At 36.8% G+C, this 23,949-nt stretch overlaps 4 protein-coding genes across 5 annotated transcripts; 1 reads left to right on the top strand and 3 right to left on the bottom strand.

Moving 5' to 3' along the window:
* Positions 1-6,838, bottom strand: TRS120 (transport protein TRS120). Its single transcript, XM_007011710.3, has 10 exons — positions 6,253-6,838; positions 5,815-6,018; positions 5,502-5,684; positions 4,844-4,953; positions 4,454-4,513; positions 3,788-4,076; positions 3,338-3,630; positions 2,227-3,104; positions 656-1,612; positions 1-545 (listed from the first exon to the last, which is right to left on the bottom strand). The coding sequence occupies exons 1-10, from the start codon at positions 6,661-6,663 to the stop codon at positions 325-327; spliced, it is 3,606 nt and encodes a 1,201-aa protein (XP_007011772.3). The 5' UTR covers positions 6,664-6,838; the 3' UTR covers positions 1-324.
* A 1,769-nt stretch (positions 6,839-8,607) lies between these two features.
* Positions 8,608-13,677, top strand: ALF4 (aberrant root formation protein). 2 transcript variants are annotated; one of them, XM_088809854.1, is made up of 15 exons: positions 8,608-8,908; positions 8,986-9,165; positions 9,259-9,408; positions 9,496-9,568; positions 9,664-9,839; positions 9,935-9,994; positions 10,214-10,364; positions 10,507-10,566; positions 10,695-10,966; positions 11,043-11,114; positions 11,249-11,326; positions 11,412-11,618; positions 11,829-11,880; positions 12,328-12,467; positions 13,542-13,677. In XM_088809854.1, exons 1-15 carry the CDS (start codon positions 8,819-8,821, stop codon positions 13,587-13,589), a joined length of 1,809 nt encoding a protein of 602 aa, XP_088665980.1. In that variant the 5' UTR covers positions 8,608-8,818; the 3' UTR covers positions 13,590-13,677. The 2 variants fall into 2 exon arrangements, with proteins under 2 accessions (XP_088665980.1, XP_007011769.3); XM_007011707.3 differs by lacking the exon at positions 13,542-13,677 and having other exon boundaries at positions 8,612-8,908; positions 12,328-12,710.
* A 93-nt stretch (positions 13,678-13,770) lies between these two features.
* LOC18587738 (uncharacterized) lies at positions 13,771-17,507 on the bottom strand. The gene is made up of 5 exons (XM_007011703.3): positions 16,931-17,507; positions 15,063-15,122; positions 14,896-14,958; positions 14,737-14,805; positions 13,771-14,621 (listed from the first exon to the last, which is right to left on the bottom strand). Exons 1-5 carry the CDS (start codon positions 17,279-17,281, stop codon positions 14,337-14,339), a joined length of 828 nt encoding a protein of 275 aa, XP_007011765.3. The 5' UTR covers positions 17,282-17,507; the 3' UTR covers positions 13,771-14,336.
* Positions 17,508-22,217: 4,710 nt separating this feature from the next.
* Positions 22,218-23,446, bottom strand: LOC18587735 (serine/arginine repetitive matrix-like protein). The gene has a single exon (XM_018128243.2). The coding sequence runs from the start codon at positions 23,230-23,232 to the stop codon at positions 22,699-22,701; it is 534 nt and encodes a 177-aa protein (XP_017983732.2). The 5' UTR covers positions 23,233-23,446; the 3' UTR covers positions 22,218-22,698.
* Between the last annotated feature and the right edge of the window lie 503 nt (positions 23,447-23,949).

Here is a 23,949-nt window from a genome sequence, read left to right as displayed (position 1 = left end):
TAAGTAAATGTGAAATGTCAAATATATTTCACAACACAAATGTTTAAAATGAATCACAAGCATCCAAATCCCATCTCAGAATAAGGCTTCAATGTATACCATTTACAAGCACTAAATCCCTAATTTCTGCAGTAACTGGATTTTGATAGAAGCAGATCAGCTTTCGAAAATGGAAGAGCATTGTTGATGGAGGGGAAAGAAAATGGTGGTTCGGGAAACAGTTGAGGACATGTAACCAAGGACGCTGCTCGAAGATGCTAAGCATCTCTGTCCATTTTGAGGAGCACCTTAATAAACCATAACCATGTGGGGGGAAAAAAATGATCACGCAGTACCATCCACATGCACATGAAAAGGAGGTCCACGACAGAAAATAGGTTCATCAGGCGATTCGCTTTTTGCTCTGGCTCTTAAAACATCATTAGCATCATCGATTACAGCAGCAGCAACCAATGTGTACTCACCAGGGACAAGAAAGTACAAAGAAAAACAGTGTTTGCTTTCTTGAAGTGGAGGAACCTCCATGGTGATTCCACTTAGAACACCTGATAAAAAAGATCAGATAAATTTAGAGTCAAAAGACTAACAGATGATCCTATTAAAACTGACACACGAAACAGCCACACAATGATACCATAAAACAAAAGAAACTAACCAGCCCATAGGACAGTTGCCTTTGTGCCCTCAACACAATTCTCTCCAGCTACGTCTCTGCATGTAACACTAAGGTTCATCTTGATTGTTTCCTTTGTGTTATTTCGAACCAGAACTTCCATAGGAGTCATATCATGTGCTATTACAAAATTCTTTGATGCAGAGGGCTGAATACTTGTATTTAATTCTTTTGGTAAATCCAGTTTTGAAGCATTTTCAGAACCATTTCTAGCAAGCCTGAAACCAAAAGTCAGAGGATCCGGCAATAGTACATCCATGACGGATGATTGAAGGGCGGCCTGTATAGCATCCTTGATATTCAGTTCTCCAGAGCTGTTACGTCCTGATTGCCACCTGACTTTTATTCGGGAAATGAGGTTCTTAATGGAAGCATTTAATTCAGCCTTTGTATTCCTTTCTGAGAAAATAGGATTTCTGCCACCAGTATACCCATCAGATTGCCAATCCTTCGAAAAAATTGAATCATCAAGAAAAGGTAACTTAAAATGCTCAAGGGGTATTAATACCCTTGCAAAGTAGTCTCTATCTATTCTTGTTTTAGGATAGCCATATTCAGCGGCATAATCAACAGAAAGGTCGTCACCATTGCTTGACTTTTCCAACTGGACAGAGACACTAATTTCAAACACAACATCAGTTGGATTAGACAACTCTAGTTCGAGAAAACGTAATCCCCAACTTCCTCTGAAGGGATCAATCTTCACCAATCTCTCTATCTTATTTCCATAGCCAACAGTTTCATCCAAAGGGTTACCATCTACATTAGCCAGATTGGAAAGACTCTCACCAACATGTGCAGGAATCTCCATAGAAAGCAAACGAGCTTTCACAAAAGACAAACCTTGCAAAACACAGATTTGTAATGGAACAACCAGGCGCCTTCCTGGGGGAACAGATGATTTGTTTGTTTCAAGATCTCCAGCATCTCCTAGTGGCCCTGAGAAAAGAATGATGAATTTAAGCACTAGGAAGAGGCTCAGTGGTTCAGAAAGTTCAGTGGCCTAGCTACATGCTATTCAAGAATGCTTCTAATAAGGGCAAGCTACTAGTCATCAAGTCAAATGACCTGGTTATGTACAGCTTCCAAATGAAGTGACGCTTGGCTCAAGTACAAAAGTATTAGGAACTCAGTACAAAACTTGCTCATTAGCATTTCTGAAAGGGTTGTTCTTAATGGATATGACTCCACCTTAACGAATGAACTTATTTATCAGTTTTAATAATCAATTATGAAAAGTTCAAAAAGTACTCAATTTTTGAAATTATAATTGTGCATAATTAGCTACAACAAATGGGCTTTGATATGTTTAATAGCTGCCAGCACTAGTTATACAGTCTTACTACCTTATGAGGGAAGTCATAGACGATCATTTAATCCAATCCCATAATACAACAGCAATCCTTTAACAAAGGTAATGGAAATTCCACAATATTGCAGTAAATGCGTCAAAGGGTTATCAGCAACATAAGGAAAATAAGAAAGTTAAATGCTTGAAAGTGATGTGAGACATTGGGTGAGTGGTTGCACTGTATAAATTTTACAAAAGATACCTGCATAATGGATCAACAATGAGGGGCTGCTTCCATCCTTCACATTTCTACCCGTGCTACCAGAGGCACTCTTACCAGCTGCAGTATCACTCTCCCCCAGGCCAAGTCGCCAGGCTTTCAAGGTCACAGGTAAGGTCACTTCTGCACCAGGTTTCAATGGAAGAGCAGATTTTAATGTTTCATACGCAATTGAGATGACAGAATCTTGGTTTCTCCCAGACAGTGAAATGTGCGCTTGCTCAACTGGAACCGTGCCAGCATTAGCTAGATTTATCCATACATCTCGAATTTCACCTTCATATAGAACGACGGCACCATCACCACCTACAACATGTGACACTAGCAATGGCAATGGAGGTACCACAGAAATATTTGGTACAGATACATTTCTCAACCTTGGCGAACCACAGCATCGGAAAGGGTCAGAAAGTACAAGTCCTTGTGCTGCTCCAAGAAGCAAATTATCAACATCCCTAAAAAGGTGTTCAGTAATTACACCAAAACAATGAACAGTACATCCTGGAATCACCACTGGCCCAACAGATGTCGGGATTCCAGATAACATGATCACCTGGGATGAATTAGGTGGGAGATCCACACTAAGGGGAAAAGAATCAAAATTCCCTGACTGCACTGAGAGATAGATGCTATCAACCTTTAAATCAAATCCACAAGGGTTAGCCAACTCCACCAAGACCTGCACCGGTTCCCCAACAATCCAAATTAGATCTTGCTTGCTATTATCATTTGGCTCTCCCTTGCTGAATGGTGTATAGATAAAAGGTCCTGAAGGAGCAGATCCTGCCCACCAATCTTCTCTTGCTGGATTGCGTTTCACAATGTCCATTTGTGAGGGATGGAGAGGAAAAGAATATAACCTGCAATAACAAACAACCATTAACATCCCTGAATACCAAGGTATAAAGGAACATGGAAGTCAACTGTACTGGGACTTTTGCAAAAGAACCTCTTGATACAAGGGGATACTATGCAAAACCTAAGAGACTACATAGTCTCCATATTAAGTGCAGCACAAGAACAATAACCATTAAAGGAATGAGTTTAAATTCTGCCTCCAAAATCTAGATGAATTAAAAGCAGTGAGACAAACCTTATGAAAGGCAAGGCAGGATCAGCACATCGAGTTCCTGAAGGTAACCTTTCAGCTGAATTTGACAGTGCACTAGCAAGGCCATTTTGACCAGCAGGTGTAATTAGAGGGTAGTAAGATCTTAGTAGCCTTGCTGCTGCACTCCAGGCAGCAAGAGGATCTCCTGCACGAACAGCAGATAGTAGTATCTCTCTCAGCACAACCATCTGCAAGGTGCTCCATTGAGACTCAAACAATGAAACTACTGACTGGTGATGCATTTTCCCACCATCAGCATGACCTGATTCAGTTTCCTGTCATAAAAGAAAGAAAAGTAGCAATGCTTATTATAATAGGATAATTTACTAAGAGAGAACGAATTTCAATTAGATTGGGGTGTCTTTATAAAAAAAGTTTCAAGAAACAGATAAATAATGCGCTACATAGTTCCCTCCATACTTCTATACTCACATTGGAAAGTGGATGTCTTGATATGGACGCTCTACTCTGAACACGATATGCTTTGGTGGTCATTGCCAAGACTTGCATGGCACTAATAGCAGCCAATCTATTTTCTTGTTGTAGGTACAACTGAGCTACCTGCCTTGAGAAGAAGGCAGCTTTTCGTTGATAACCAAGAGTACCAAATAAACGAGCTATTTCAACATATAATATGAGTCTGTCACTGGCATCAATCAAAGATTTTGCACCATCAGCAGCACTGGTTAACAATTCCACTACCTCCTTAGCCAGGTCTCTCCTACAATAACCACAAAGATTAAAAATGAAAATTCTTTTAAGAGAGTATATTGAACAGAATGCTTAACACAGAACACTATGTACAAGAACTTGGAATTTTGGACAGGACCAGAGTTAAAAGTTCCTTATATCTTATTCTGTTTTCATAAAATGACATAAATATCAGCTATCAGATATAAAACAAGAGTAAATGAGTAAAATAAAAAAAATTAAAAGAACATAATACATCCACATTGCCAATATAACAAGACAATTCTAATATATCCCATAAACTTGTCATCTCCCAAAAATTGATCTCAAGAATACTAAGGAAATATTCACATGTTATTTACAAGCAAACTCAATGAGATCATAATGGCATAATGCATTGAAACATACCTGCATAGAAACCTTGCCAATTTCAAGGTAGCTTCAAGTTCAAAAGTAAGAGGTGAGACTCTGCATTTAAAAAATATTAAAGTTAGTTCTCATAAGGTTAAAGACGGAAAGATTAATTTCACTCTTGTTTTTTTTAAGAAAAAAAAAGCACCTAAATCAAACACTTTAGGTTGTGATTCACAAGATTAGACTGACAAAACTAAGGTGCATCATTTTTGCTTCATAGAAAATTAAGATGAAAAAGGCTATAACACAAACATAAACATAACTTCAAAGAAGGAAGATAGAGAGCAGATGCCAAGAGCATTCTACAAATATTGGCAATTGAATTTACTGAAACAAGATGCATCAACAGAAATGAACAAAGAAAAAGAAAAAGACATCATATACCTTTGAGCATTGTCTTGTATGAAGGATTTCCTATAATGCACGATGACACTATTGTAACGATACCTAACCTCATCCTCTACAACTGAATCCTTCTGGCCCATACGATCAACCTGATGACAAGACAAATAAGTAAATACATACATAGATGAATAAATACATATGTGCAGATCAGTTGTTCAATGTGTTTGTTCTATATTATCACCAGCAAACTTGCCATTAGGATGGAAAAAGTTAGAAGAGTGTAATTCAAATACATCTGAACAACACCCCCCCCCCCCCCCCCCCCCCCCCCCCTCTGGCCAAAAAAAAAAAAAGAGATGCAAATGAAGGAGGAAATTTTTGGTCTCTAAACATGCGATAAATCCTGAAAGCCAATGCTAGTCACTAAAATTGGCAGTGGCCATAACTGGATGTGAGCCACAACACTAATATGATATAAAGATTCAGAGATGTTGTAGATAGGCCTCATTGTAAATATATCTATTCATTAATTATATTTGTAAGAAAGCAAACATTTACAATGAATTTCAAAAATAGTGAGGCCTTATCCATTTGTTTTTTCATGCACATGTATGTATTGTAAGTAACCTAATCACTTTTAAGGATCCAAACAAACATCATAAATAGCAGATGTGCTTGGTTCAGAGGCCACAATTACCAGTATGGCACAAACACTGCCCTCCAATGCCCCAGCATACCAGAAGTAATCAGCAGTCAACCTTGCTAGTTCAAGTGCAGTTGAATAATGAGCATTTGCATCAACAGGTGATCCTGCTAACAAACAGTAATCCCCTATTGTCTTCTGTGCACGGGCAAGTCTTCTCTTTTTGGCCTTGATCACCTGCATTGACATTTTTATCAAAACAAACTGATTAAGTAGAAGATTCCAAAAATCACACTGTCCAACAATAAATAAATGCTTTCATACAATAAAATACAGATTAAAAAGCTTAGGACACCTAAACATAAACCTCCTCTGAGCTAAGAGTAGCTTGAGAATCTAAAGGTGTCTTCAAAATAGTTCCAGCAGATTCTGCTTGAAGAACCCACTTCTCAAATTCCATCAACAATGAAGCAGCGATATCCTGCATCATTGTCTGCAAGTGAAACTCCTGCGTTGCACGGTCAGAAGGAGGAAACAAAACCAAGTTCTCCCTCTTCTTACCATCTTCCAGCTGCAGCAGAAAATTAAGGAATCAGACCATGAAATTCACAAAAGCTTGATATTATTTACTTTGTTAAAACAAACAAATATTGAATAAATTGAAAAGGTTTGAGAAACACGAATCACAGCATTCCTCCAGCTAATTGCCAATAACTATAACTAATAATAATCTTAATCATATAGCAGCACATTAGCATCTGATTTAATAAAGTAAACAGAAAAAACCCTAATTCTGAGAACTCACTTGAGAATCGCCAGGACAAAAGGCGAAGCAGCGTTCAACGAGAGCAGAGGTGTAACCTTTGCAGGCGGCATTGAATTGATCGATGACGAAATCGAGATCTGGCGAGGAAGGGCAGTGGCAGATGCCGATCACGGCAAGGATCTTGCGGTTGGACTGGAAATCTTCCCACGGGCTGGGTGGAGCCCCGCCCAACACGAATTTGAACCGGAGCGAGCCCGAGTCCCAAGGCTGGTGAGCGAAAGGGGATTTCTGATGTTCCGTGTAGAAGGAGCTGATCGTCGAGAGAGGGATCGCGTGGTGACGCAGCAGCATGGAGTGGTAGTCCCGCAGGAGAGGAGGAGGGACATCGCCGATCGGAAGGACGGCGATCCGGATCATGCAGGAGGTCTCGATGCTCACGTCGGGTTCCATTTCGGTGAGACCGGACCGTCAGGGAGAGGGAGGCGTAGAGATTGTAGCGTGGAGGCGGGCGTATCAGATTAGGAGCATCCGAATCGGGTGGCAGAGTAAAAAGCAGGTTGAGAAATGGGACCGTTGTCTCGGGTGGGTTAACTGAACTCGTTTTGGTCGTTAAGATCTCATCGACTCTCTAAACATAAATAAATGAAATCCTTCTTTAAAATTTGATCGACATTATCTTATTACTACATATAATTAATTAAATTACTTCAAGATTTTTCAAAAAATTTATGAAGGACACCATTTCAATTAATTATTTATAAGGTTGAGAAGATTTTAATCAATCAAACTGAAATAATTGATTGAATTAGTTAATTCAGATTGATTATTTCGATTTGGATTAGAAATTTTAAATATTTCAATCAATTTTAGTGGTTTTTTATATCCAAAATTTATAAATGCCCACAAATTGACTATAAATAATATATATTTTAAAGTTTTTATATTTTTAAAATTCATGATATTATTGATGTAATTTGTTGAAAATGTTTGTTGAATTTGTTTCTCTTAAATTGGTATATTTTCTTTAAGTTGATTTGTATTACATGCAGTATTAAAATATTATGTTAGATTTATTTCACTATTTGTTACTTGATGTAAGTTAAAGGGATATTTTTCTCCTATTTATTTGTTAAAGTATTTTTATAGATGGAATTTATCCTTATAGAAAGTGCATATGAGTAAATTATTATTTTTTAAATAATTGTTAATAAAAATATTGAAGTAATTATAATCAAAATAATTAATTGAATTCATTGACATAATTTTATTTTGATTATTCTGATTCTTTCATGTACTTCAAACAATTCAATTATTTATAATATAATTTGATTAATTTGATTTTTATAAACTTTAGACCTAATCAATTGAATCAATCATATGTTAAAATTAAAGATTTTGTAATATAATATTTTCAAATATGGTGATTTAAATCTCAAAACTTTCATATATTTCTATGCAATACACCATATATTTTATATGCTATATAAAACTTGAAATAAGGATTCTTTTTATATACATATAAGGAAAAAACAGTTAATAAAAAACGATTACGTCATTTTAAAGTAACTTATTTTTAACTTATTTGAAAAATATAACATAAAATTCTTAAGGGAGGACGTTCAAAATTATGAAGGCCTATAGGTAGGTCTTTATGATGTGTGACCATTCAGTCATTAGTTTGATTGACTTCACAATAAATGTGAATAATTAAAAATTTTCAATTTTGATAATTTAATTTTTTGATATCTTTTAGCAAATGAGAATTTCGATTCAAAATTGACAAAAGCTTTGCAATCAATTGTATTATGAATGCATAAACTTTGCAATCAATTTCAAATTCTACTATGATGTGTTTATTGTTTAAAATTTAACAAATAATTAATAAACTTTCTCATGCATGAAAATAAAATAAAGTTGAATTTTAAAATGCTTGAGGATATATATATATATATATATATATATATATATATATGTATTTAATTAATATTTAAATATCATTATTAGTCTTAGGATAAGAATTGAAACTTTTAACCCTTTTTAAGGAATTTAATCATAACCACAAATAAGCTATTAGTATTATTTCAGTTGTTTTTATTATTTATTAATTAACATCGGTTAAATTCAACCATATGATCATTCCTTCCGTTTTATTTGTTTGTTCATTTTCTTATGTATGATTTTTTATATTTTTTAAAAAATCATATATTTATATTTTGTAAAATAAAAAAACAAATTTTAATGTAAAATATATCAAAATAATATTTTTCTTAATTTTCACGAAAATAAAAAAAAATTAAAAACGAATGAAAGATTAAAGTAAAATTCGAGATTAGAAAACCATAATCTTCTTTTCCATTGAATTAAATTTCTTTCGGCTGCCAAAATTTTATTAGTACAAAAAAGAGGAGAAAAAGAAGAACCAAAAATTTCAAATTTCAAATATATAAAGTGAACCAGCAACTTCCTTTTCCATTTCCTGAGAGGCAGATTCGCAAAAAATCTTAGCGGCAAAAGGAAACAGAGCCCGGCGCCATCGAGAGCAGACACACTTCAGGCGAAGAGTCGAGTGTTTAGAGGCCGTGAAACGCAGCGTATCAAGGACACCATGTCAGCAGAGAAGACGGAGCTTGACAGATCCTCTTCTGCTAATCCTCTCCTTCTTCAGCTCCAACAGATTCTAACTTCCTGCTCCGAGGTAAGCACGAAGCAAGCCTCTCATCCAATTCGTTTTGTCGAGAATAGTTAAATTTCCATCCATATTCATTTTCGTAGTCAATCGACGGCGGAGGAGACCTTGGTCAATCTCAAACCTCAGTCGCGGAGCTCGTCAACTTCCTCGATTCCTTATCAGACGCCGCCATTTCGGAGCCAGAAAACGAAGATGCAAGCGCCAATGCGCTCGAAATTCTCTCTGAAACTTATAATTTTTTGTGCTCGCCTTCTCTGGATCAGGTTTTTATCGCATCATTTTACGTGATCAAGTGTTTACTAATGTTTTTGTTCTTATATTAAGCTTACTTATGAAATTTATGGATCATTTCACAGGAGGTTTTCGATGCGCTTTCGTTTGAGTTGCCAAAGTCAGTTTCAAAATTTTCAGGAGTTTCGCTTAAGTGTTTGGAGATTGCTGATAACATCATTGATCGCTTCATACAGACATGCAGTCCTCGCGATATGCTTTCGATTCTTTGCGAGGTCTGTGTATTTAAATTGCATTCTTTTAAATTTTCTATGAATTAATGGTCACAAGTATTTGTTGATTTTTGAATTTTAATGGATCAGGCGTTAGATTCCCCAAATAAGACAGTCAAAGCTTCTGTTTATGTTTCTCCTCTTTTAAGTGGACTTTCAAAAGGTAATCAATCATAGTCATCTGAAAAATTCAAGAGTGATTTTCTTTACTGAATCTATTTGTTTGAATATTCATGAATATTCGTGTTCTTGTTTCAGTATTTCTTTCCATTCAAAGGCGCCATTTTGAACAAATTAAAGTCGCAGTTCCGGTTGTTGTTAAAGTTGTGAACACCATTTCTTCAGAATCAGACTATGAAGATTCAGAACTGGAGACTTTGTTTGACAGAGCTGTCGACATTGGTCACTCTATACAAGTGGTTTCTACAAAACTGGTCTGCAATACTTGACTTCATGTTAGGCCATTTTTGAAATTCTTGATGTGTTTCTCTGTTAGTTCCTGATAATTCTTTGCTATTCCTTATAATAGGAGGCTGGAGTAAATGAAAAGCTTCAAGCTCTACTTGGTCTATACGTTCTGCAAATCTTGGTTGGTGCTCTTATGTTGAACCAAAGTTCTAGGTTGGGTGTTTATTGTTTCAGTAGATCTACAAGTGATTTAATTTCCAATAGTCACCTTGTTTTTAAATCTACTTGTCTTTTTGGGATTGGTTGACTTCCATTCTTGATCTCTTGAATTTTTTTTAGTTTTATCAAATCATGTATTTGTTTGTTTTTGTTGGTTTTAAGATACATCCTTGATGTGCAGGCATTGGTTTCAGTTAGCAGTAGATGTAATTCTTCAAATCATCTTCCCTTTGCAGTGCGATTGGCATGCTTCCTTCCATATTGTGGTTTGTCCTATTGTGGTTTGATAACTGGGTCAGATGTTGACAAAATATCTGGCATTGTTATTGGAGGTACAGTTCATGAGTTGCTGAGTTAATTTCCTTCATAATTGTTTCCTAAAGGATTACAAGATTAAATTAAGATCTCCACCTTCTTTTGTTCTTATTATTTCTCTAACACGTTTTGTTTGATGCATAATTATGAGATGCACAGAGAACGAAGATGATAGTATGTTTTTTTCATCCCATGTCTATCTTGGTGCATCAATTTCAGGTTTGTGTTTTGCATATACAAAATATCCTCATTTTGTTGATCTTTTTTCCTCATCTGACATCATCAGTTACAGAAAACATTGCCTATTTCTTTGACATGCACAGAATTTTTGTTGTTTATTGATGCAGTGATTTGGGCCCAAATGTGCGATGAAGTTGCTCAGGTTGCGAAGGAGGATTTGAGTGCTGTTAAGGGAGAACTTCAAATTATCCAGACCAAAAGGTGGCAAGCAATCGGCATGTTAAAGCACATATTCTCATCTGTTGATCTTCCATGGGAATTTAAGAGACATGCTGTTGATTTCTTGCTTGATATAACAAATGGAAATAACTCCAAGACGTTAGATGATGAACATAACGATTGCTCTCTTTACATGACTAGCCTTTTTTCTGCGTTGCAGGTAGTCTCCTTCCATCTTGTTTTTATACATCCTCCTTTGCACTCTCTTGTTCTGATGGCCAAAATGAACATTGCAGGCTATTACAATGATTATCATATATGCATCTGACACAGTGCTAAGGAAAAATGCCTTTGAAGCGCTTAAAAGGGTTAGGATTTTGTATATTATGGTTCCTCTGTCAATCTACCTCAATATGTTGAAATTTATTATCTTATCAAGTTCATATCTTCAGTTATCTACAAATGCTTTTAGGGTTCATACTGATTTGATACTAAATACCAGGTTTTGGCTGATATTCCAAATTCTCAGAGATTTGACATTTTAAAAGCTCTAATTGAAAAGAGCGAATCTTCCTCTATGGTAAAATTCCGTGTACATGACTATTATTTGATGTGATTATAGTTGAAGATACATTACCTAAGGTAGTTCCTCCAACTCTGTGTAGGTTGCAATTCTTCTAGATTGTGTTAGAGGGGAAATGCACATGGAAAGTACCCTGAGGACGTCAATAGGAAAAAATGAAGTCCTAGGGGCTGACGATAAAGCATGTAAAAATACATTATTTTGGAGTACAAGCATCCTTGAGTTGGTGGAGTCAGTTTTGAGGCCTCTGAATGGAGGACCTCCAATCCTTCCAGAAAATGGCGATGCGGTATTTCTTTTGCATCTTTTGCCTGTTGATGTTTAACTTATTGGAGTTATCTTCCTTAGAGCATTTCAATGGTTCTTGTATTATTGTCTTGCTTGGATTGTGGTATTTTTTTCTATTGCTTCACATTTTAAGGTCTTCTTGAATGGTTCTTGTGTCATTATCACGCTAGGCATTTCCTGTATGTAACAGATTCATTATGATGTGTTACAGGTTCTATCCGCCCTTAATTTGTACCGATTTGTATTGATGACAGAATCAGCAGGTAAATCTTAGTTTACTGGTTTATTGAAGATGAGAACTTAAGGCTTTAGATGCTCATGTTTCTTGCAGTGTGTGCTCTTTGTTTTCTGCATATTAGCATAGCACTTCCGTGGTAATGTGCTATTACTAAGTTTGGTGTTTGTATTTATGTAATGAGTCAAGGCCCTGGAGTTTGATTTTAGAAAAGTTATAACACATTCACTAATTCCAGCTTTCTCCCTCCATCAACAAAGTCCATGTTAAACATTTAAATTCAGTCATGGGTAGAATTAATACTATTCTCATAGATCTCGGTCCCAAGACTCAGCTCCTGGTCAGTTTGACCGTCTAAGATTTGGCCTCTTTATAATATGATATTTACTGTCTAAGCCAGTGGAGTTTTTAAAGGTGCTTCATCAGTCATCATCCATATTGCTCTTTATTTTTGACCTGGTGGCAAATGGAACAGGGAAAACCAACTACACTGGAGTGCTGTCCAAGAACAATTTGCAAAAGGCCTACAACGAATGGCTCCTACCTCTTCGAACCCTTGTGACAGGCATGATGGCAGAGAATAAGAGCGATTATGATCAACTTGCTATTGACACTGTATGTGCTCTGAACCCGGTTGAGTTGGTTTTGTACCGCTGTATTGAACTTGTTGAAGAAAAACTGAAACATTCGAACATGACATCGGTCCAGCATGCTTGACTGTTCTTGCTCAAGCCATTTATTGGGGAAATTCCCCACAACCCGAAACAACAACTAAGAGTTCTAAAACATTAGGAAGGTGTAGCCAATTCAAAAATTATTGTTTCAATCTTAAGTTAAATTTGTATTTTTGCTTTGCTTTATTCCTTTGGCGTAAGGTGTTTTTGTGCTCTTAGTGCCTGATGCGAAATGGATAAAAATGGTTTTATCGTAGGATTCCTTATTAGTCATCATAGACCGGTCGGGATACCTTTGTCTCTTTCAGTAGTTACTGGGGCATGGTAGGATGGTCCATCTCTTTGCTGTGAAATGTTGAGTTTGTTAGGACTGATTAATCAAATCAAATCTGTCCTCATGGTTGTCTCCCCTACATCAAACTTATTCGTGTAGATAATTATTCTATAACAAAATTCATTGCGTAATTTTAATCTGATGACTTTTGAATTCATTCCTAGATTCTTATTTATCACATTAATTTTGTTTGTAGAATTTAAAAATTCCATCAATAATATATTAGATGATAATTAAAAAAAACATGATTTTGGAATTTGGATTTGTTCTCTCAGAACCATGCATTAAAGATAAATTAAGGTCTTATAATCTACAGCATCATCCATGTAGAGTGCTTTGATTAACTCCTTTTCTTGGCTAGTTGGTACCGAAGCTATACTTCTCTAGCTAGATTGGATTCAATATTTGAATCTATTAGGCCAAAAACCTTTTCCTCTATTTAGGGCCGTCCTTCACCGTTATATCCAAAGTGCTTAAATAAAAAACAGGTGTCATAATTTTATTTCGATAAATTAATTACATATTTTCTAACTCTATATTTGTTATATCATATTATTATCAATAAATCAAATATTATTATTTTTATTTATACATAATTTTAAAAATATTTTATGACATAATACTCTTAAACTTTAGCTGTGTTTAATTATTATAAAGCTCCTTGTTTTGCTTGCAATGAAGGTTTCCATCTGCCGCCCTTTTCCGCCAGGATCGGGAATCGAGATATAAAAGCTAAAGGGGAGAATTCTTTTCCCAACATAGTATCAGTACCTTTTACCTCGTCAAAAGAAACATCCCGGAAACGGCTTGCCTACCCTTTTCTACCTTTGACCGTCATTCCGGTGGTGGATCAACACCTCTCGCACTGAATTGTGATTCTAAGGCATATATATATATAAATGGTTGAATGGGTCCATAAAAGAAATTTCACTAGTAACTTAGGCTGTAAGGAAACAGTATCAAAGATTGTTGGAAAGTCCTTTTCCGAAATTCCTCCCTCAAGTTTACAGAATAATTTGGTAAAGGGGGGTACTGGAAGCCGAGTTTCTAACAACAAAACTTGTGAAAATTAGTTTTCGAGAAGCTTACACAGAGAGGCCATCGTGGGATTTGTACCTACAAAGAATCGCAATTATTTTCTACATAATTCCGAAACGAGAAGTAATGAGGGTTTACCCCAACGAATTCCGGAGCAATGTAGGAAACCTGCTGCAACCCATGACAAGAATCTCTACACCATCTACAGGCTAAAGGGATTTCTACACTACCCTCAAAATTCATCTCGGTAAACCTTTCGAGTGTTGGCAACTGGAGCAACTTAAAACTGTTAAATCTGTTTGCCTGGCCGGAGTTTTGGTATTAGTTACATCAGCAAATAAGCTCCTTGGCCAGTGTCACCATTGTTCCAGTAAAACCCCTCCACTTTCTCACACCCTTTGGCTGCGAGAAGAGGTAAAGTAGTCAGCTCATCTTTTCTCAGCTAGTCCCATATAACATTTCGGTGCCGGAATCATCTTCAGCAGGCATCATATTTAGATCAGGCAGTAAGAAATAACTGTCCCCACTAGAATCAGCCTTCCCTGCATCGCAAGAATCTAACAGTGGCTTTCGATCATCCAGGGAATGTGATGGCAAGGTGGTCGTGGGAATGTAGTCAAGAGAAGAGGGTACTCTCTGGCAAAATTTACTACAAGGTACTTTCTCCTCCGGTTCATCAACAATTAAACTCGAGTTCTTTGCAGTATGGAAGTTCAAATCAAGCTGCAATACAAGTAAGTTCACATTTCCATCATTAAACCTATCTTTTCGTAAGATATTGATTAATGAATCTATACTAATCATGTCAACTTAGTGCATCAAAGTTAGTCTAGCTCACCTTGATTCTTTTCAAGTTCTCATTCCTGACTCTCTGTTCTTTACAAGTAGCACGCATGGATGCAATCTCCTGTTCAATGAATAGAAGATGACTGTAAGATTAACTGACCACAGTCAAGAAGGCACATGATGGATGAAGAACCCTCAAACTCAAACACACCTTTTTCAAATAAACCCTTTCCTTCAAAAGCAGAGTCTCCTCCTCCTTAAGTTCAGCAAATGTCTGAAAAAATGACAACAATCAATACCAGATTAGAAACCCATGAATCATCATCAGAATTTTCTCAATAAAACATTTCCGAGTGAAGATCAAACTAAATTTTTTACCTTCTTCCTTCTTGTCCTCTTGGTGGATGTGCTAGTGGTTTCATTAGCAGCAGCAGTGCCCTGCAACATCCATCAGCCAAATCATAAATCAATAAACATAAAGAAAGGAGTAAAAATCCAAAGTGGATGAACACTCAAACTAAAAGTTAAAGGTTGGGGTCCCATCTAATGAAACTCAAACACATGCATGCATTGACATTATCCAAATTGCCATAAATACTTAACAGAAGCTGACTCACACGTCACATTTACACAGACCATTTTTTATTAACATTATTATTAAAACTAAAAAAAATGGGAAAAGAAAAATGAGATGGCACTCTCACAAGGTCACAACCAAAAAACATGTAAACCTTTGAAAGCGCTCCAAGTAGGGGACAGCTGACAATCTGAGTGGTGGAAGGGCACGGAATTGAATATTGCCAAATGCCCGCTCCTTCTCACCCAAGTGAACCAGTAAGAAGAAGCCATGTCATATTCACAGGCACGTTAGCATATGATTTAAGCTCTCCTCTAATTCCGATCTTCACCTCACGTGACTACTCCCACGTGATCCTTTCTGACATGGCCGGCAGATATTGGGTCACTAGCTGTATGACCCTAAGCTCCCCAACACCTAATTAAAATTCTCACCTCCCAATTTCAAGTTTTTTCACCACTATTTTCATTTTTTTTCCAAATCAGACGGTCCATGGTCGATCCGATCCCCAATCATAAATGTTGGACATTGTGGGACCCAGACACTAAAAGATATCCCAATCCCGGAAAAAGGTGAGGGTCGTAAAAGAGTAGATAAACACGGGAAAAACCGATGCGAATACAAGTACAGTTACAGATAGCGATGGGAGGGGGAAGACCCACCAAATTGGATTGCACCCGCGTCACACCTGATAATCGCTCTCTCCCTTGATCATCAACAACATTACACCAAACCGAAAGAACGCAGACCTACAGCCCCTCCTTTTACTGGACCCCACCTATCAAACTGGTTTCACGTCATGACCAAAATACCCTGGGATCCTCTACGGGAAGCTTCCTTGCTTCTTACGGTGGGGGATGGGCCCCAGTGAATTTTTTTTGCCTGACGAAATTGTCCTTTTACTGAAAAGCGTACTGGACTTCCTGGTAAGTAGAATCTAAGGGGGGTGTGGTTTTGGAAGGGCGATTTGGTAAATCTAAAAAAAGCCAACAAAAGAATGACAGGTGACCGGAAAAGAGGCGAGAAGAAAACGTGAGGCGCTTCCAATCTGCGTATGGGTGCTGACCTCACGTGAAAAACGTAAAACCCTTAAAAGCACCAGGGCATTTTAGTCCAAACATAAAAAGGTTGACACTTGTTGCTGTTTTTATTACTATTATCCTGTCAGAAACCGATGGTCGGAGAGATCGAACCCATAAAAACCTTTCAGTTCGAAGATGATGAGAAAAACCGTAAAAATGGGCAGATTTGACCTTCGGGAAATTTTTTAAAGGGCATTTTCGTCAGCTGGATATGGAGAAATCCATGCAATCGAGGAAAACCGAGCATAAATTTTACGTGACACGAAAAGAAATAAGTGTAAATAAAGAAGATTAAAAAGGGGTTAGATGGTCATTTGACCTGAGGATTAGGAAAGAAGAAAAAGGGTGTATAAGAAGTTAGACAAGAATGTCTCGTCGACGGGACACAAACGATAAAACAAAGACAAAGCCAGAACCAAAACCACTTCTTCAAATCCGAAGAACAGTGGTGGTCACGTAATTTTTACATGCCAGACGGGGACATTTCCGTCAACTCCAACCCAAGTATGACACATCGAAAGACCAGCTCCTTATCTCAGACAGACGGAGAGAGAGAGAGAGTGAGAGAGAGTAAGTGAAAAAGAAACCTTGGATCTGGAAGGTGCAGCTGGAGGAGAGCGAAGGGCGTGTCTACTGGTCTCTTCGAAGCCACCGGCGGTGGAAGGAGAGGCGGCGCCGCCTCCGCCGCTCCAAGAAAGAGGCGTGGTGGGGCTACCTCTGGTACCGACGTTGAAATCCCCATCTTTCTTGGCGTCGCATCGCATCGACATGGACTTAGACCTCGGCTGCCGCATCCCCCATCTAAGTGCAGCCACCGCAGATTTCGGAGCCGATGGTACTGCTTGCGCTTGTTTCAGCCTCACCAGAAGCTCCACCACCACGTTGTCATCTGTCATCGCCGCCCGAACCCACTCATCTTTCACCATCGTCATCATCATCGTACACCACCTCCACCACCAACCGACGAAAACAAAGGAAAGAAAGAAAAAAAAAGAGCCCCAGATGTTGATAAAAAGAATATATGGGGTTTGCAAGAGAGAAGTGAGAAGATATGGGGAAAGGGTAGGGAGAGGGAGGGGTGGCGAGGAATGAGAGAAAAAAGTTAAAAATGTGTAAAAGTGACGGAGATGAGGTGTGAGCAATGTATATATACGAGGGTGTCTTTTCTTCTCTTTTCTTCTTTTCTTTCACTTTTTTTTCTCTCTTAAAATAAAAAACAAATAACATTTATTTAATTAATTAGTAAATATTTTTGAAAGTTGTTTGTGTGGTGGAGTAGATTCCAGTTATTCGGTTTGGTTTCTCGTTTTCTTATATAAACGAGCACTTTCCCCCCTCTCTCTCTCTCTCTCTCGCGTTGGGCAAAAGGATCGGGAGAGAAGGGAGGGTGATATGTGTGTGGGGGGTCTGACTCTGACCTTTAATTTTTCTTTTCAAGATGAGAAAAATGGTGGGGTCCAGAGATGACATGTGGCACTGACAGGGTTTCATTTGTTTTTGGCTTCTAGGGTTGCGGAAACTGATAAACCCACCACTGCCGATTCATTGCCCTTCTTTCTTTCTTTTTTTTTTTTTCTTGTTTGGAAATGTCTTCTGATGATAAGAGTTAATTATATATATATATATATATATATGAAAATAAAATAGTACTTGCAATTAAAATGCAATAGGAGGCAATTACCTCTTCTTGCTTCTATTACCTTCTAATCTAAATCTATCTTCTTTCTTTCTTTTTCTAGTACTTAGTATTAGTGTATCTGAGGACGAGCTTTATTTTAAAGTTTTAAAAAATTAAATTAATCAAATTTTTATTAAAATATTCGAAATCAACTGTACTCTAAAGTAAAATAAGATCATAACTTATGTTGATCAACTTAATAGATTTTAAATGTTAATTATATATCAAAATAAAAATTTTTAATTAATTTTATTTATTATTTAATTTTATATATTTTATTTCCTGAAAATGTCATCAATTGCATCCTCGGAATCTAATCTCCTATTCACGATACTAATTGGATTTCCTTAATTAATTAAAAATAAATAAATTCTCTTACATTCACAAACCGTTACTAAATTCTTACTTGCTACTGTGAAATTTTCAGGGGTTTTTCTTAATAGTTTTTCTTTTTTTTTGTCACATGTACGTATGGGGTATGACTTTATTTCGATTATTATTAATACTAATATATTTATTAGCAATAATTTTTGGTGGGCAATGAGATGCAATTGTTTACTTATAAAAATGTATCCTGATAATATATCAAATATAAATATAAAAATTTTTAATTATTAATAATAAATAACTACTTGTATGATACATATATATGGAAAATTATTACTGATTGTTGGATGTGTAATGAACAAAAAAAAAGGGATTTTAATTATCTTAAATAAGAAAATACTAGATTTTGTATTTTGTCCTTTTTTGTAGATATTAATAAAAACGCAAAATTGGAAAGGGTGAAACGGCACCGGTGGAGGAAAGAAAAAGAATAATGATGATTAGGGAGAAGGGGAAGGCTAAGGTTGGGCTTAGCGTGGCTGACAAGACTGCCTTTCGGCGAGTGCAAGTCTCTGCCTGCGCTCTCTTCTCACTTTTTTTAGTTCTTTGTTTTAGGGTACTGTCTGTCGGCCTCGTCAAAGTGGATTGGATTAGAGAGTTTTAATCCTCCAAACGCCACCGTTGCACCTGCTTTTTTTTTTCTCTCTTTCTTTTGTTTCTTCAACGTTATTACAGTGATTATTACTGTTGATTCTTTTTACTATTAAATTATCTGAGTAGAAGTAAATTTTTTTTACCAATTATTCTTGATTTGTAGGATATGAAATAATTATCATTTTCTGTACACGAGATTGTCGATATGGTTAAGAGATTATGTGGCACGTCATCAAGGTAAGTATACAATAAATGTTGATTAATATTGGGATCGACAATTGTTAATCTTTCATTAAAATTAAAGATAGTGTAGATTTAAATGAAAAATAAAAATTTAGTTACGTAAATAGATATCGTTTAATGGTTTTTATTATTAATTAAGCCTATTCTTTTAGCTTTGCTTGCATTCATTGCTGCCCCCTCTCTTCTGTTTGTGCAAATTATATTTATAAAAATGTGTTAGGTAGACTATTAATTCTTACCGTAGCATGAATGCAATGTATGCAAATAAATTTCTCTGGAATTCAATGGCATTGTAAGTTAAATAAATTGGTTAGCTTTTTAGAAAATTACAATATGAGATTGGGGAGAGGAAGAGCAAAACCCAAGAAGACTAGGGTAAGGCCGTGGGGAGAAAGGAGACCATTTTCTAACTTCCTTAGCCTAATGATCCAATTAAAAGGCCCAATCTTTTTTTTTCTTCTTCTTGTTGTTCTTTTATTCAATCTATCACCTTAGGACGATGTTTAGTATCACGATCCAGGGAAATTGTATTAAAATATAATTAGATATTTAAGTGGTTATAATATTTTCAATTTATGAAACGTCATTTGTGAGATAAACTCGTGAGATTGATTACCTCAAAACAAACAACACATTGCAAGTTAGTTTAAAAACTGACATTTGGGAACTAAGAAACTTGAAATGTAATTGAAGAGTGTCAATGCATGTAAGTTTCTCTTTTAGAAATTTCTTAACAGAAGGTAACAAAATGGCAAAAATTCAAGGAGAATGTTATCCAATGAAGTGAAACCCATCTCTAAACAAAAACCATAAATTTAGTAGTAGTTGAGAGTGATTCATTAGGTGGGAAGAACAAAAATGCAGTAGGTAAACCCAGAAAATGAAGAACCAAACCCTGCAGTTTTGGACCATTATTGAGGTCACCTCATCCATGACCCCTTACTGGCTCATTACGGATCAGCCTTCTCAGACATTGCTTTCCTTCCTATCTGTGCATTTATGTATAGCTTTGGCCTTTGAGGATCCATGGAATAAAAACATTACCAGAGAGTAACTCTGCCATTGCCATTAAGCCAGTTAGCCACCCACTTGCAAAACTTAGCCCCTGCCAAAATTGGTGAATGTTAAATTATAGATATAGTTCAATCAATTCAGCAATAAAAGAAACCGGTTTCCGGGACCAAAGGCTATGATTTTTTTTTTTCTCTGTAAAATTTTTGAATGGGTGTAAATCTCAACTTTTCCTGCACATTGCATCAGGCATATGTTGGATGCTTCTAAACCTGGACAGTGAAAATCATGATCAGAAAACAAAAGAAAAAGAACAAATCGATCTGATGATGATCTTTAATAATAAATGCAAACCCCAGAACAATCATTTAATAGTTTACAGTCCAAAAAGAAATGAAGTAATGGCTGAACAGGTAACTTGGCTAAGCCCTCACCTTTATGCCTGGTAAAAAGAACTTGTAAAAAAATTGAACAAATTTCTACACTGTTTTTTATGTACAATTGGATGTTGGGTACACTGGAGGTGGCCCGGTTTGATGAAGCAGGACAAGATAGCATATTAAAAGAACAACTGAGGGAACCTCCACTTGCAGCTTGGTCTGTGTGACATTCTGGTTTAAGGATTAAATTGCAAGACACCAACCATCTCCATTTCCTGGACAGCATGTTTGGTTTTATATACAGCATAGATAATGAGACAATACCCTCTTCCCCCCCACCCACCTTTAAGAAAAGAAGCAGAGCTAAGGATGCTTGCTTTAGTCCATATTTGTCAGAAAATGGGGTTTTAAGTAATCCACTAGACCTTGCTTTTAGGTTGAGGTTTGTTGGTCTCTATGCGACTTTGGAGTCCTTGACATGGACACCTTTTTGTCCTCATCGAACGTCAATCTGGGTGAATGTAAATTTCAAACTCTCCTCTGTTTTTTTTATTTCAGGATGAAAGCGAGGGACTGTATCCTGCCCACGACTGTCCATAACGTTTTCTTTTACTGTTTATTTATTTATAGCAAATATCTTGCTCCCAGTAGAATCCAAGGTAAGGTAGCCTCCCTCCCAATTCACCTTGGGGCTTTGGCCCCGACATACAGAAAAGGATAGTCATGAAACCATAATGGCCTAATACAGCCCAAGGAAGCGTTGCCCTGTCTGTCTAAGAAAGTCTGAGACCCTGAGACGGACCCGTCTCCTTGCTGTAAACCGGAGAAGCCGGACGGGGCATCACCATCTGGACCTCATCAACCAGCTCAGTTTCCTCTCAAAAACATTTCTATTTTCTTACTGTTATGCCGGTTTGGGTTCTGGTAATGTACCGTAAAGGGTAAGTTTCCAGGATCTTGCTGATACCGGCTTAGTTTCCTTCCAGAACATTTCTATATTCTGACTATTAGGCTCGTTTCGGGTTTTCGTAATGTACCGTCAAGTGTAAGTTTCCAGGATCTTGCTCATCCCTTTGAACATGACATTTCCAGTCTTGCACGGTTTTGGACTTCGGAGCGTGTTGACAAAATGAGAATTGCCTGTTCTCGTTCTCAACGTCCCGCAGGCTCGTTTGACCCTTGGCCAGAACTTAACTACCCCGTCTCAATTGATTAATCAAGACGAGGTTCAGTAGGTGGACCAAGACAACAGACAGGGATGGAACTACCACCACCACCGGGACAAAAAGCAGTTGACTGAATTTGTTTGTTAACCCTTTAAATACTAGCAATTCCTTTCAATTAACAAAAGCTTTAAACTCGGATAATTTGTACCCAATAACCACTATATTATCAATTCAGCCTTTAGCCCATGATTCTGCCAAAAAATTGGTATCAGAAATATTCATTTCCTGGGCCAAAATCTGAAATGGTTCCTTCTTCAGGCAGAACAAGCTTAACAATCATTGGGAAAAATCATCAGCTTAACACTAAGAAACAACTAGAAATTTTACTCATAAATCAACTGGCAACTACATCATATGCAACTGATAAGCAGGAGGGATACATAAATCAATTACATGATTTCACATCCTAACACAATAACACTAGTTCAAACACAAACCCAGCCAATATACCCTTACATATATATTTTTTTTTCACACAATAACACTAGTTCACATCTACCCAGCAAATCTACCCTTACATATATTACCCAACACTAGTAAAAAGGAAATGAAATTTTACCCATCAGCAAATTAACGAAGAAAGAAGAAGAAAACGAGACAGCAGAAACCCAGGAGATACCCTACGTATAAAAGCAAACGACGTAACATAAAAACTATACAGCGGAGGAACTTTGATTAGGAAGACTAAAAACCTACATTTTTGAGTTAGCTTATTTCGATTTTTTCCCCTTGAAAAAATAAGGGATGATCGAAAATTAGAGAACCCAAACGAGTGTTATCAGCAAACAGCAACAGATTAATTCCAGCATCAGCCCACGTTTCGTCGCTGTTAGCTACTAATCCAGCCTTAATATCCTCCTCAAATCACTTGTAGCATCATCGTTCTTCACGGCAACGCTACTCTTCTTCGTGAAAAAAGCCGGCATGGGCACCGAACTCGGCGGAGGCGATGTTATAAAGGCCGACCCAGCATAAAAAGCGGCTGCAACGACCTTGTTGCTGTTGCTGTTTGACTCAGTAAGGCGGATCTGGGTTGGAACAGACCCGGGATCTGGACCTAAACGGTTAGTGGAACCCAGATCTACACCGACGTTTTCCTTTTCCAAACTAACAGACTTTTCCGGCGTCGATTTTTTTAAATCTTCGCCGCGTTTGAGGATCTTGACTTGACCCATCACGAGATTTTTGGCCGGAACTTTGGGGTCCACGGTGGGACGAGATGGAGGGGAGGTGTTCGGAGATCTCTTCTTACGGTTGGGTTGTGCCCGGTTAGTTCGGGCAGGATTTGGAACTCGGTTTTTCGGTTGCTTCAAGGGATTAGGGAGCGGAAGCTTTAGACAATCTTCTGGTTTTAGAACGGCAACACCCATGGCTGATCAACAAGGGATTTATAGGTTGAACAAGGGATGAAGAACAATTAAAGAGAATTTAAAGCTTGGGAAAGAGAATCTGATTGAGGATTTGCAGACGAAAATTAAGAGAAGAATCAGAGAAAGATATGTAAATGATTATTCATAAATTACAAGGAAAATGACTTTGAAGAGAGAGTGAGAAGGAAGAAGTCAGACATAGAGATGAAATTAGGGTTACAAGGGAGAAGGAGGGCCTTTAAAGGAGAGCCAAAAGTAATTTGATCGCGTCGCCACACGCGCTTATGGCGGTTTCCATTCCACTCTCATCATGGCGGTGAACAACTTCGTCTTCCTTGTTTAATTCCTCTTATATTTAAGCATTTTTTTAATGATTTTTAAAAATTTAAAATACTCATTTTCTCTCTAATTTTTTTAATTAAAAATAATTTTTTGAAATGTTTTAATATATTTTAAAACGAAAATCTAAAATATAAGGTATTTAAAAATTAATAAAAATCATTTCAAGACATCTCAAAAAAATAAAAAAATTAAAGAGAGAATAATTTAACACTCAAATTTAAAATTGATAAATGCATAGGAATGATTAAATTTGATAAAAGAAACAATTCATGTGACTGAATCATCTGAAATTTTTTTCTAATATTGAAATAAAAATAATTTTATAATCTTTTACATATTATTTTATTTAAAAAGATCTATAGTTGATGCACATAT

The sequence above is a fragment of the Theobroma cacao genome, chromosome 9, assembly GCF_053813885.1.
Source record: "Theobroma cacao isolate CCN51 chromosome 9, ASM5381388v1, whole genome shotgun sequence".
In the NCBI taxonomy this organism is placed as follows: Eukaryota; Viridiplantae; Streptophyta; class Magnoliopsida; order Malvales; family Malvaceae; genus Theobroma; species Theobroma cacao.
This window is presented reverse-complemented; position numbering and strand designations above follow the sequence as displayed.